Source organism: Ursus maritimus, unplaced genomic scaffold (assembly GCF_017311325.1).
Source record: "Ursus maritimus isolate PB19 unplaced genomic scaffold, ASM1731132v1 scaffold_21, whole genome shotgun sequence".
Classification (NCBI taxonomy): domain Eukaryota; kingdom Metazoa; phylum Chordata; class Mammalia; order Carnivora; family Ursidae; genus Ursus; species Ursus maritimus.
In genome coordinates, this window is record NW_024424564.1 from 51,211,220 (window position 1) to 51,225,988 (window position 14,769).

At 49.2% G+C, this 14,769-nt stretch overlaps 1 protein-coding gene across 2 annotated transcripts in view; it reads right to left on the reverse strand.

The window, feature by feature from the left end:
• SCUBE1 (signal peptide, CUB domain and EGF like domain containing 1) overlaps window positions 1–14,769 on the reverse strand; it is a 136,574-nt gene that overhangs the window by 102,100 nt on the left and 19,705 nt on the right. For both annotated transcript variants that reach the window (XM_040637675.1, XM_040637674.1), the window contains exon 3: window positions 12,442–12,570. In XM_040637675.1, coding sequence (XP_040493609.1) covers window positions 12,442–12,570 — 129 coding nt within the window. The remainder of the gene's footprint in view (window positions 1–12,441; window positions 12,571–14,769) is intronic.

Sequence of the window (14,769 nt, forward strand, 5' to 3'; positions counted from 1 at the left end):
GAGATGACATGTATCCAAGGTCACAAAATGAGTATGGGACAGAGCTGGGACTGGAAGCTCTGGTGCCACAGGACCCCGTGTCAATAGACAGGGGCCAGAATCGGCGCAAGAGGAGGGGAGAGCATTCTGACCCCAGGAGGGCGGCGAGCAGTGGCTCATTTGGCAGGAGCAGCATGTGGAACGGGAGGGGCGGTTCCCAAGAGGCTTCACACACAGCCCAGGCATCTCTGTCTGCTCAGAAAGTACATGTCTTGTCTTCACAGAGTACTCTGACTTTACATGCTAGGAATGAGTGAAATTAGGTAATTCACATCTGCTGAGGCCTTGGTATGTGCCGGGCACCGCGGTATGTGCTTTACAGAGCTTATCTCATTCAGTGTCTGCATCACCCCTGTCAGATAAGCACTGCCATTAACCCCACCCTACAGATGAGGACTCAGAGGCCCAGAGAAGTGAAGTTACTTGCTCAAAGTCACACAGCAAGTAAGTAAGCGACGGATCCTAGGCAGGCTGATTCCCTGTCCTTCTTGAGGGCTGGGACTGTGTCATCTAACTCCTAATTGTGAGCTCAGGGCAGGTGCTCGTGAAATCTTCATGAAATTAATGAACGCTAAGAGCTCCAGCTTTCACTGCCATCTAGGAGCTCCAGACTCTCACATTCCCCCACCCCCTAGACCTGACGACTCCACTGACTTCTTAACTGGTACACCATTTCCATTTGGATGGCTGTCCGTCATCCCAAGCGAAACGTGGCCAGGATGACTCTCCCGCCCCTCCCCTCTCGCGTCTGTCCTGCCCCAGGTTCTCCACCTGAACCACAGCACGCAGCCACCCACACACTCCAGGCAAAAATGTAGCGGTTGGTGTTGGTTTCTCTCTCTCTTACCTCTTACATCGAACCCATCAGCAATTCCTGTAGGCTCTGTATTCAAAATATATTCTGAATTCAACCACTTCTCCTCACCGCCACCGCGGGTACCCTGGACTGAGCTGCCACCATCTCTGACCCAGCCCCAGTCCACCACAGTGGTCTCTGCCTCTTCCTCCCTGAACACATTCTCTACTTTGTGGCTAGAAAGCAAATCCCTTTGAGTTAAAATGTCAATCAGATTAGGTCAATTCCTAGTTAAAATCTCCCATGGCTCCCAGCTAACTTAGAATAAAATCCCAAGTCCCTTCTACAAACTGTAAGGCCCTGCTTACCTCCTGACCTCATCTCCAGCCCTTCTCCCTCACTCCCGGGTCTCCAGGCACACTGACCCGCTCCCAAACTCACCAAGTGTGTCCCCACCCCACTGGTCCTCTCCCTTCCGCCTGGAGGGAAGATCCTCCCTATTATTTTCTAATGGTGGCTTCCTCCTCCTCACTGAGGCCCCGTCCCCATGTCCCCTCTGCTTGAAGGTGGACGAACCTTTCTAAGTGCTTGAGTCTAGACTGTAAAACTTCCACGGACGCAGTGGCCGTGTCGTGAGGAAGCCCACACCAACCCATGTGGAAAGACCACGTGGGGAGGCCACCCCAAGTGCTGGCCAATAGCCAGCATCAACCACCAGACATCAGCAAAGAAGCCTCCAGATGATTCCAGCCTGGCCGTCAAGTCCTCCCCAGCCTTGGCATCTTCCCAGCTGAGGCCCCAGCCACCGCAGAGCAGATGAGCCGTCCCTGCCGTGCCCCATCTGAACGCCTGCCCCATGGAAGCCGAAAGCCGACTGCAATCGTAGTTTGTGCCCCAGAGGGCAGGGTGGTTTTCCGTGCAGCACTAATGACTAGAACACGACTAACACGACTCCATCCAGCGCACCAGCCTTCTCCCGTCATTTTCCATCGTGTTGTTTTATTATTTTCCACTGGAGCTGCCCTGACTGAACTTCCCTTCCCGAGTTACCTGTTGGCGTGTTTACTGCCCCCTGCCCCGCCCCCGGCTGGGGAAGCTCACACGTGTGTTGCTTTTGTTCACCACTCCCTGGTTTCTTCCACACTTGGAACCGCGTCTGGCCCACGGCAGGCGCTCTGCACAATTTTTTGGAATAAACAAATGGATGATCACAAGGTGGGAGGCTTTGGTGTCGCCACTATCACAGCCTTCTACCTGTCCTCAAGGTCGTGAACATTTCTCTCTTGTGCTCCTAGGAGTCCTGACAGGATGCCCCTTGATCTCTGCCAGGAGCCCCGCACAGAGGTCTGCTGAGTGACGGGGCCCAGGTGATGAGGCACTTTTACAGATCTGCTTATTTTTTCATTCTACAAATATTTATCGTATGCCTATGATATGCCAGACATTGCACCAGGCTCCGAGGAGGAAGACGGAGGGATAAAAAAGACAGCTTCTGCTTTGAGGGGAAGGAGAGAGCCACAGTGGTGGTGCAATCTGATGTGCTCACAGAAGACTTCATGGCAACGGCAGGGGAGTGACAAGAAGGACCTCACCAGGTCCTCGTTGGGGAAGGGGTAAGGGAGCAGCTGTGAACAGCAGGGACATGCAAAAGGACTCCATGGGTTTAAGGAAGGCCGGGCCGGAGGGCACGGGTTGGCCCAGGTGAGAGGCGAGGGGGAAAGGCTGGCAGGGCCCTGGCGAGGGGGCCTCATGAGCCAGTGAGCAGACACACTGGGAGCCACGAGAGAGAGTTCTGGAAGAACAGGGCTCTGCATGGTCACACGGGGTAAGACCACATCCTGAGGGAAGTTCAAGGGTGACACAAAGCTCCCACACGGCAGCAGGCTCCTGCCTTGGCCAGGGGAGGCGGTATAGGCTTTGGGGAAGAGGTGCCTTTGGGGTGAACTCTCTGGAACCAGGGGCTCCCTCCTGCCCCCTCCGCATGCCACCCACCTGGTCGGCTTGGCAGATGCTGGGATTTCTGGATGTCCTCTGTGACTCCCCGGCTCTCAAGGGGTGCATCCCTAACACCCCAGGGAAGGAAGCCAGCTCCTCCCTGAACCTCGCCAGCCTCCCAGAGCCGGTGCTGTTTCGGGCACTGTGGGGCGGGGGGTGGTCTGTGACTCACAGGCTTGAGCTGGCAAACGGTCCCCGCTCTGCCACTTACTGGCTGGGCAGCCTTGTGCAGGCCACTTTCCCTCTCTGAGCCACAGATGGCTTCTGCAGGCGGATGCCGCAAGGACTGACAGATGGAACGTGAACACAGCATCTTGGACAATTCCGGGCATGTGACAGAGACTCCAGCACAGGTCCCACGTCTCGCCCAAGTGAACCGCCTGCCTAGCACAAGGCCAGGCGTACTGTAGGTGCTCAATGAGCATTCACAGAAAAGTAGCCATCTCGTTAATAAAGCAACTTTTCTGCGGAACCCGGCTACAGATGACTTCTCTTCATCAGGGGATAAAAGTGCTGAGAAGCAAGTTCAAAATTCAAACTGTGAGCAACTTGAGAAACATATTTTTCAGTAAGTCAAGGTAAAGACTGGGGTTGAAGAAAACATCTGGCTAAGTGAACTAATGGCTTTAGAGAAAAAGGACCCTTGCTTTGTGGAGACGGGAAAAAATTATCTACTGCTGGTTTTAATTTAAGACGAAAAAAAATCTTATTCTATTAGCCTAAATATTGCTCTTATGTCCAACTGCATGGAGTTTGGAATAATATTTTTCAAACAGAACTACTGCTATTTCAAGTAATTACAATGCTAAAAGCAGTCATTTGGGGTTGAGCAAGGATCTCATCATGGTTTCAATTCCCTCTGGTGTCATTTTCTGTTATATTTGAGAAATTCCTCAATAAAGATGTCAAATAGAGAGAGGGTTTTGCTCCCCAGAGGACAGATTTGGCCACCCTCCCAGGCAAGCCATCTCCACAAGAAAATAACCTCGTTTGCTCAAAAGAGAAGGTTCAACTGTGAAAACTCGGGCAAGAAAGTAACCCCGAAGCCATCAGCCTCATTTCTTCTAATGAACTCAGAATGCTTTTCACACTCTGCTGATCAGGATTTAGCCCAGCCATCATCCCCGAGGAATTCAATAGTGGTTGAGAGAGGAATGTTACAGCTGGACAAGACTCCTGACCTGGACTCCTGGAGACCAAAAAACAAGGAGATGCGAACAGGCTTCACTGTCCCCGATGGGTGATGGGTTGTGAGTGGGGCTCACGGTGACGGACCAGAGACGGTCAGGACTGCACAAGGCAGTAAGAACAGAGAACCTTCCAACAAGCGTGTCAGCCTCCATGGCCACTGAGCACCCACTGGGGGCAGGTCCTGTGCTAGAAGCTTCACCGGGAAGCATGAACACGATTCCCACTGAGACCGAGCAGGTAATTAAATGCCCAAAGCTGCTGATTGTGAACAAAAGGGCGGGGTGAGGACTGTAGCCAACAGGAAGTACATGCCGCCTCCAAAGGCACAGCTCCTGTCAGTTGCCCTAGTCCCACACTGAGACGTGGGCAAGAGGGACCCCTGCCCTGGGCCCCATAGTTGGGGGTCCCTGCTCTACCGCTCCTGTGACTGCAGCCCTCCCTGTGGAGTAAGGAGTCATGTGCATCTGGATCACAGACCCACCCTTCTAGACCATACTCTGGGTATTTGAGACCCTAAAATTCCCTGTCCGAATGGCCCCAAGTCTATTCTCAGAGGGACAGATGACATGTAGGACCAAGCGGTGGAGAAGTGGAGAAAGGAAAGTGGTTTGGGAGCAAATGGCCAGAGCTTGAACACTCAGGTGAGGGTGTCTTCAGGCTCCCTGTGGTGTAGGATGGAGGCAACCATGAGGAGAAGGGGTGGGAGCAGGCACTGCCTACACGACCGCTTTCTGACACAAAACTCCGAGGAATTCTAGATTCAAAATTCCAGTCTAGCCTTCGAGGTCATTAGGAAGGAGTATTTGTCAAGGCAGAAGAGATGGAATATATTCTAGCTTTGAAGCTTAGACACTCTTACATATTTAGCCATAACTACGTGGCATATAGGCCTCCATTTGCACTCCTGCCCGCAGTGTCAGGGGCCAGGTGACTGTGGCCGAGCAGGAACAAAGCCAGAAAAACTGATTTTTATGTGATGTCCCTTGCTTTTTTTCAAGTTACTTTTATTAATTTTTATTTAAGTTTTTATTTGAATCACCTGGTGCTCATCACAACAAGCGCACTCCTTCATCCCCGTCATCTATTGCTCCCAGCACCCCACCCACCTGCCCTCTGGTAACCATCATTTTGTTTTCTATCGTTCAGAGTCTGTTTCTCGGTTTCTCTCTCTCTCTTGTTTACTTAGCTCGCTTGTTTTGTTTCTTAAATTTCACATATGAGTGAAATCATATGGTATTTGTCCTTCTCTGACCGGCTTATTTCACTTAGCATAATACTCTACACCTCCATCTGTATCAGTGTAAGTGGCAAGACTGCATTCTTATTAATGGCTGAGTAATATTCCGTTGTATATATACATACACCACATCTTCCTTATCCATTCATCAGTTGGTGGACACTTGGGTTGCTTCCATATCTTGGCTCTTGTAAACAATGCTGCTATAAACATCAGTTTTCATATTCTTTGGGTAAATACCCAGTAGTCTGATTGCTGGATCTTATGGTAATTCTATTTTTAACTTTTTGAGGCACCTCCACGCTGCTTTCCGCAGTGGCTGCACCAGTCTGCCTTCCCACCAACAGTGCACGAAGGTTCCCCTTTCTCCGCATCCTCGCCAACACCTGTTGCTTCTTGTGTTGCTGATTTTAGCCGTTCTGACAGGTAGGTGTGAGGAGATATCTCATTGTGGTTTTGATTTGCATGTCCCTGACGGTGAGCGATGTTGAGCATCTCTGCTGGCCATCCGTAAGTCTTCTTTGGAAAAAATGTCTATCCGTGTCTTCTACCCATTTTTAAATTGGATTATTTGGGTTTTGGGTGTTGAGTTGTATCAGCTCTTTATATATTTTGGACACTAATCCTTTATCAGATACGTCATTTGCAACTATCTTCTCCCATTCCGCAGGATGCCTTTTAGTTTTGTTGATTGTTTCCTTCATTGTGCAGAAGCTTTTTATTCTGATGTAGTCCCAATAGTTTATTTTTGCTTTTGTTTCCCTTGCCTGAGGGAACCTATCCAGAAAAAAGTTGCTACAGCTGATGTCAGAGAAATTATTGCCTGTGCTTTTCTAGGATTTTTATGACTTCAGGTCTCACATTTAGGTCTTTAATCTATTTTGAATTTATTTTTGTGTACAATGTAAGAAAGTGGCCCAGTTCCATTTTTTTTTTTGCATGTAGCTGTCCAGTTTTCCCAGCACCATTTTTCCCCCATTGGATATTCTTTCCTGCTTTGTCAAAGATTAATTGACCACATAATTATGGGTTTATTTCTGGGTTTTCTATTCTGTTCCACTGATCTATGTGTCTATTTTTGTGCCAGTACCATACTGTTTTGATTACTACAGCTTTGTAATATAACTTGAAGTCTGGAACTGTGATGCTTCCAGCTTTGCTTTTCTTTTTCAAGATTGCTCTGGCTATTAGGGGTCTTTTGTGATTCCATACAGATTGTTTGTTCTAGTTCTGTGAAAAATGGTGTTGGTACTTTGATAGGGGATTGCATTAAATCTGTAGATTGCTTTGGGTAGTATAGATATTTTGACAATATTTGTTCTTCCAATTCATGAGCACGGGATGTCTTTCCATTTCTTGTGTTGTCTTTAACTTCTTTCATCAGTGTTTTACAGTTTTCAGAGTATAGGTCTTTCACCTCTTTGGTTAGGTTTGGTTATTCCTAGATATCTTATTATTTTTGGTGCAATTGTAAATAGGATTGTTTTCTTAATTTCTCTTTCTGCTGCTTCATTATTGGTATATAGAAATCCAACAGATTTCTGTAGATTGATTTTGTATCCGTGGCTTTCCTGAGTTCATTTATCAGTTCTAACAGGTTTTTGATGGAGTCTTTAGGGTCTTCTATACAGAGTGTCATGTCAACTGCAAATAGTGAGAGTTTTACTTCTTCCTTACCAGTCTGGATTCCTTTTATTTCTTTTTGTTTTCTGATTGCTGTGGCTAGGACTTCCAGTACTATGTGGAGTAAAAGTGGTGACAGTGGACATCCTTGCCTTATTCCTGACCTCAGGGGAAAGGCTCTCCATTCTTCCCCACTGAGGATGATGTTCACTGTGGGTTTTTCATATATGGCCTTTATTATGTTGAAGTATGTTCCCTCTAAACCTTTGTTGAGGAGATTTATAATGAATAGATGTTGTACTTTGTCAAAAGCTTTTTCTGTTGTCTATTGAAATGATCATACGGTTCTTATACTGTCTCTTATCGATGTGATGTATCATGTCGATTGATTTGTGAATAGTGAACCACCGTTGCATCCTAGGAATAAATCCCACTCGATCATGGTGAATGATGTATTTTTTAATGTATTGCTGGATTTGGTTTGCTAGTATTCTGATGAGGATTTTTGCATCTATGTTCATCAGAAATATTGGCCTGTAGTTCTCTTTTTTTGTGGTGTCTTTATCTGGTTCTGGTTTCAGTGTAATGCTGGCCTCATAGAATGAATTTGGAAGTTCTCCTTCCTCTTCTATTTTTTGGGAATAGTTTGAGAAGAACAGGTATTCTTTAAACAGATATTCTTTATCTCCCTTAAAAGTTTAGTAGAATTTTCCTGGGAAGCCATCTGGTCCTGGACTTTTGTCTGTTGGCAGTTTTTTGATCACTGATTCAATTTCATTGCTGGTAACACATTTTCTATTTCTTCCTGCTTCAGTTTTGGTAATTTATATATTCCTGGGAATTTATCCATTTCTTCCAGGTTATCCAATTTGTTGGCATATAAGTTTTCATAATATTCTCATAATTGTTTGTATTTTGTGGTATGTGTTATTATTTCTCCTCTCTCATTTGTGATTTCATTTATTTGGGTCTTTTCTCTTTTTTTCTTGATAAGTCTGGCTAGAGGTTTATCAATTTTATTATCTTTTCCAAGAACCAGCTCCTGGTTTCATTGATCTACTCTACTGTGTTGTTGTTGTTGTTTTTTAAAGATTTATTTATTTCTTTATTTGACAGAGAGAGACAGCCAGCGAGAGAGGGAACACAAGCAGGGGGAGTGGGAGAGGAAGAAGCAGGCTCCCAGTGGAGGAGCCTGATGTGGGGTTCGATCCTGGAACGCCAGGATCACGCCCTGAGCCAAAGGCAGATGCTTGACGACTGCGCCACCCAGGCGCCCCTGTTGTTGTTTTTTTTAAGTTTCTATTTCATTTATTTCTGCTCTAATCTTTATTATTTCCTTCCTTCCGCTGGTTTTGGGTTTTGTTTGTTGTCCTTTTCCTAGCTCCTTTAAGTATAAGGTTAGGTTGTTTATTTTATTTGAGATTTTTCTTGCTTCTTGAGGGAGGACTGTAGTGCTATAAACGTCCCTCTTAGAACTGCTTTGTCTGTATCCCAGAGGTTTTGAACCATTGTGTTTTCATTTTCATTTGTTTCCATGTACTTTTTTATTTCTCCTTTTATTACCTGGGTGACCCATTCATTGTGTAGTAGCATTTTATTTAATCTCCATGTATTTGTGGTCTTTTCAGATTTTTTTCTTGTGGCTAATTTCCAGTGTCATAGCATTGTGGTCAGAAAAGAGGCATGTATGACTTTGATCTTTTAGACTTTGTTGAGGCTCGTTTTGTGGCCTAGTATGTGATCTATTCTGCGACATCCCTTGATTTTTAAATGCTGACAAATCATTCAATGAGGATGACGATGACGGTGATGATTACAAAAACACTGGGAGGATAAGCCAAACATGTTTGCAGGCTGGATGAGGATGGCAGGCTGCGTCCTCTGGAAACCGCCACAACACTATGATGACGGTGTCCAGCACCTGTGCAAGATGTGAGATCTGTACGTGCAGCCTTCCAAACCTGCTTTCTTACTTAACCATCAAGGTGACCCTCTGAGACCAGGATTACTGACCCATGTTGTAGTTAGGGGAACCCGCTTGGAAGGTTTGAGGAAATGGTCCCAAACCACTGACTCATGAGCAGAGGTGCCAGAACTTGAGCTTAAATCTTCAAACTCCAAGCCTGGCTTCCTCTTCCAGCATTCAGTGTTTCTGCCAACATTTATCCCGACGCCGTACCAGGCACTTTATCTCTCACCGCATGTTATGGAGGAGGGATGTGAGGCTCTGGGAGGTCACGTGGTCAGTGTGGGATGCAGACAGTTGGAACCAAGGTCTGACTTCTCTAGAGCTAGAGTTTTGTCTTGAGAAGGAAAAAGCCCAAACAAAAACAAGTCTGTCGGGAAGGTTCTGCCCTCAGCTAAAAGCAGAGGAGCAACAGAGAAAGCCTTTTCTCGGTTGCCATATGTGTGAGTTAGAGCCGTATGAAGCTGCAATCTGTGCTTGGAGGTGGGGGTACGGGGAGTCTTACCCAGTTCTTTAATGAGTGGAAAAAGGATCCATTGTAAAAATAAAAATAAGCCCACCCAGACTCTGCCGTTAGTCAGGAGGCCCTGGGTGTACCTGCCACTGTCCAGGACAATGGTATTTACGAACAGGTGGTTCTGCACAGGTAAGAGTGCTATGACCAGAAGGCGAGCCCCATGGGTCAGACACAAGTCCAGAGAGTGCAGACGGCTGGCTCTGGCCTCCAGAGGGCCACTCCAATGCATTTCTTTCTGAAAGTCGGTGAGCAGGATCAACGCCCATGACGTGAGTGCTTGGTGCCAGGCATTCTGCTAGATGTTCAATAGCCACGATCTCATTCAATCCTCATGAGATAGGGACTATGAATTCCATCTTACAGCTGAGGAAACTGAGGCACAGAGGTGAAGTGACTGGCCAAAGGGCACACAGCTGGTAACTGGCAGAGCCAGGACCTGAGCCCAGAACGGGCAGTTTCCAGGGCCTGTCATCTGGACCCCTGGTGCCACTGCCTGTTGTCTCATGGGGATATCAGCTCTGCCTCCCCAGACTAGCCAGTTACTGAAGTGAACTGCTGCTGTCATCTCAAACAGTGGCAAACAATTGGTAAAACTCAGGGCTTATGCTTTGGGAGGAGTAAACGAGATAACGCTCAGACGAGACTTCGCTTGGTGTCCGGCACAATAAAGGTCCTACAGCACAGCCCCAATCTCTGCAGTCTAACCGAGTGCCCTGACCACCCCTGCAGCCTCCTGACGCTCCTGCCACCCGCCCTGAGCCCAGCCCCCAGGAGCCCCCCGCGGCTCTCTGCACAGGCTGTGCCCTTGTCCCAGCCGGCTGCTCCCCAACTTTTGCAGAATCTGCTCCATGCCACCTCCTCTCTGAAGCCCCCTGGGGAGCTACCCGACTTCCAGCCCCACCCTCACCCAGTGCAGGGGCAGCTCTTCACGGCCCCTCGGGGCTCCCACAGCTGGCTGTCCAGACCTCCATTTCAGCACTTATTTTGGGTGTAATTACATGTTCACAGGTCTGCTTCCCATAACAAGTCTGTCTGAGATCCAACATGCACTAAACAAAAACAGGCAGGGAAATCTAAGGCTAATACACCACTGGGAGGAAGAGTTCCAGAGCACGTGCCAGGCCATGCACTGACGGGCCAGCTGGCACAGGGAAGGTCTGCCGAGCCCCTTCACAAAGTACCGCACCGAAAACCATAAAAACATCCCAATGGCCCTCTGACCCGGTCGTTCCACTTCCAGGAAGAATGGGTAAGGAAACAATTAGGAAATTAAGAAAAGATAAATTTACGCCCAGAATCACACCTCAGGATTCTGATGGTAAGAATAAAACAAACAAAATAAACAAAGAATCTAAATGACCAACCACAAAAAGGAGGCTGAGTCACCCAGGCTAACAGTAATGCCTGTTTGGTGATGATTTGTGCCCGCTAAATGCCAGTCACTTCGCTGCGCCGTTGTCATTTTGTCCTCACACACAACCTGGTGAAGTCGGCAGCATAATTATCCTGCTTTCACGACAGGGAAGCAGGCTCAGAGGTTGTGACAGGAGTGACGGCTACTAGTAGGGGAACTCTGTGCCAGGCGTGCCTTTCAGCAGCGGGCCACTGTCTCAGTCACTGCTCACGAGAGCCGGGGCCGAGGCTGCTCTTCATATACATACACACACGGAGGACTGAGACCCAGAGACATTACTAACATATCCACAGCCATGCTCCTGCCCATTCCACAGTCTTACCTCCTTGGCTCTAGCTGCTGGGCCCTGTGTCACTCAGCAGCCAGCAGCAGAGGAGGGCCTGGGGGACAGGCACATCCACTTTGAGACCCCGTGCTCTCTGCCATGAGATGGTCCTCCTGCTGCAGACTGCAAACCACCTCTGTTATGAATCATGTCCCCCCCAAAGATGCTGAAGTCCTAAAGACCAGTCTCTGTAGACCTATAACCTCTGTTGGAGATAGGGTCTTTGCAGAGGGGGTCACATGACTAGGACTGTGTCCTTCTAGAAGAGGGAAATTTGGACACACAGACAGACCTGAACAGAGCAAAGGGCATGTGAAAGCATGGGGCGACCATGATCTACAAGCACAGAATGCTGGAAGCTACCAGAAGCTACGAGAGGCCTGGAGCAGATTCTCCCTGGAAGCTCTCCGAAGGAACCAACTCTGCTGACAGCCTGACTTCAGACGTCTGGCCTCCAGCCTGGGAGAGAACAAATTTCTGTTGTTGGGGCCACTGAGTTTGTCACATCGTTACAGCAGCTCCAGCTCATTAGTCACTTCTCACATTGGGAGACAGCTGGCAAAATGGTGATAACAGGGGCCGGGTGGGGGTGGAGGATACCTGGGGGGCCTGTGACGGGGACCCCCGATTGCCACCACAGGAAACCACACCTGGGGGCAGGGAGGGCTGTGAGGAGATGACGCTGCTTTCCAATTTCTCTCCTTCTTCTCCTGCATGTTCCCAATTTTATTGTTACTCTTCTAAATTTCATACAACTGGCTTAAATCTACGCACTTGAACCATGAGACTCTGCAGGTATATGCACTGTGAGGTATATGCACTGTGTTCTCCAAATCCAAATGCTGAAGCCCTGACCCCCAGGACCTCAGATGGGACCTATCTGAAGACAGGGCCTTTCAAGTGGTAACTGCGTTAAAAATGGGTCGTTAGGAGGGGCTCCACTCCAATAAGGCTGGTGTCCTTATAGGAAGAGATTAGGACACACACACACACACACACACAGAAGCAGTGAGAAAAAGAGCGAGTGCGGGAAACCAGCTCCATATAAACAAAGAGAGGGGACTGTGTGGATACACAGCAAGAAGGGGGCTATCTGTGAGTCAAGGAGAGAGGCCTCAGAAAAACCAACCTGCCAACATCTTGCCCTAGGCCTTCCAGCCTCCAGAACTGCAAGAAAATAAATTCCTGTTGTTTAAGCCAATCAGTCTGTGTACCATTTTGCTCTGGCGGCCCCAGCAAAGTAATACAAGGAACCAGAGGAGGGTAAGCCTTCTGTAGGCTGGAGCTGAGGGACAGGCAGGGCTCGCCCAGCAGGCAGGGCGCAGCCGCGTCACTCACCCAGGCAGTTGTGTCCATCGTGGGCCAGCATGAAGCCGTCAAAGCAGGTGCACCTGTAGTTCCCTGGGATGTTGATGCACTCGTGCACACAGCCCCCGTTGTAGTAGTCATTCTCACACTCGTCGATGTCTGCAAAACGAGGGCCGGGAGAGGAATCAGAGGAAGGGCCTGGGGGTTCCCTCTCCCCCCTACCACTGAAGCCACCAGGGCACGTCTGGTTCGGGGATGACTCAACAGGTATTCACTAAAGTCCTTGCTGGGGGCTGGGGCCCCAGAGATGACAAAGATGAAGAGCCTGGCTCTGCGATAAGGCCGGCCACCTCCTTACGGGGCACTGCAGGATGCTTTCACCACAGTGAAGCCGGCAAGATTCACACCCAGCTCTGCCCCCCTCAAAACCCTCTGGACAATAGCAGCATGCGGGGACCCTGTCTAAAAAACCCCCGAAACTGGCTCTCTTCAGCTTCCGTGAAACCCTCCCAGAGATGGAGAGCTCATGACTCTGTGAAGTGGGGAGTACTGAATAAAATGGACATGGCACACCACCGAAAAACGTAACCTCTGGAAAGAGCGCAAAGTCCGTATACTCCGCCCAGTTTCCTTCCACGGCAGCGCCTGAAGCCTGAATTTCTAGGGCTCCAGATTCCTTGTTATAACAAAGGCTTCTGTCTCTAAACAATGGCCAATAGCCTTTGTAAAGGTCACCGTTTTTTGCTGTTTTAAGTCTTTTTTCAACATTTCCCATCAGGGGCCAAAGGGCTATCAGTTCTGGAGCTCCAGAGAGATTTGAGACCTCAACAGAAACGCGCCTAGTTAACATCCAACGAGCGGCTTCTGTACCCAAGTCCCGCGGCAACCCCATGTATCATTCTCTCTTCACACCCCAGAGTAACTCAGGGAGGTGGGCACCGTCATCCTGACTCTAACTTTACAAGGGACTGAAGAAAGCGGAGCACAGGGAGGCCAGACCCCTGCCCAAGGTCACACACCTCGGAAGTGGTACGAGTGGAATTCGAACCCGGCAGCCTGGCTTGGGAGCTCCAGGGGGCCCGAGCCCGCCACATCTCTGGGAACAGCGAGCAGGGATTGCCAGGGCCCAGAGAGAACCACCAGCATGGCCTGCGGGCCTCAGTAACCCTGGCCCAACCGCTCCCAGGGCTCGCTGTCTCGGCCCACGCCCGCGCTGACCTCCACAGCCAACCCAGGGGGGCTGGGAAAAGAGCAAAAATGCCCTCACGCGGGAACCGGAAGTACTTTTCTCAGTGGAACCGGAAGTGTCAGTCTCTACTAAGCACAACCGGAAGTGCCTCGCAGGAAAAATCGGTCCCTCCCCTCCCGGGCCAAAGAGGAAGGTTTGAAGCTAGCTTCCAGCTATGAGCGCTGGGCTGGCCGGAAGAAGAGAGGGGACTGAAGGCAAGCCTGGCTGCTCCCTTAAAGGCCCAAGGAGCTGGCACAGAGATAGACACCCAGCTCCATGCTCTCTCCATGCGGGTCCTGAGGGCAGAGCTACACACAGTGGAGGAAAGCCATGGGGGCCAATGAATTTGAGTTCGCAGGTAGAAATGTCCGTTAGAAAATAGGCTCTCTCAGGAGGTAGTGAGCTCCCTAACTCCAGAGGTGACCAAGCACTTCCTAGACATCTGCCTGCTAGTGATGCAGCCAGTAGAGGGGATAACTTCAGTGAAAATGGCAGCACGAAATGCCAGAAAACAGAGCTTGGGCTGTGCAGTCCACTTCTTGTGCCCACCCATCCAGCCATGACGAGGGCGAAACAAAGTAGCTCAGATCTCCAAAGGTGCAAAAGACATAAGCTTCCACTTAACCAGCCAGCTGTGGGCGTCAGTGTCAGCGTCAGCGGGGAAGCCGGCTCAGTTCTGCACGTCATCTGAATTGTTCTTAATCATTATATTTAACACACTTAGACATTTTAAATAACACTGAAGGAGGATATAAGATTCTATGTTTGAAAGGGCATACAGCTTTATGAAGACTGAGATATAGATTACTTCTCATTCTCTGCAGCCCTGACCTTCGGCCAAAGCCCCAGATAAACCAATCTGACCACTTCTCCCCCCCACCCCCCAATGTCCCAGACACTCCAAAGGCAACATGGCCCGACTAATTCACCACCCTGCACTTGCCTCGGGTTCCTTATCCCTGTGAATACTGTTATCCTTCCACCTCTCCACAGGCATCGAATCAGCTCCCAAAGCATGGTTGCACTACACCTTAAGCATGGTTCCAGTCTGCCCCCTGGTCCTCCATTCCACCACCTGCTCCTCACGGGCATCATCTCTCACCCAATCTGAACCAGCAGCCCCAGACCTT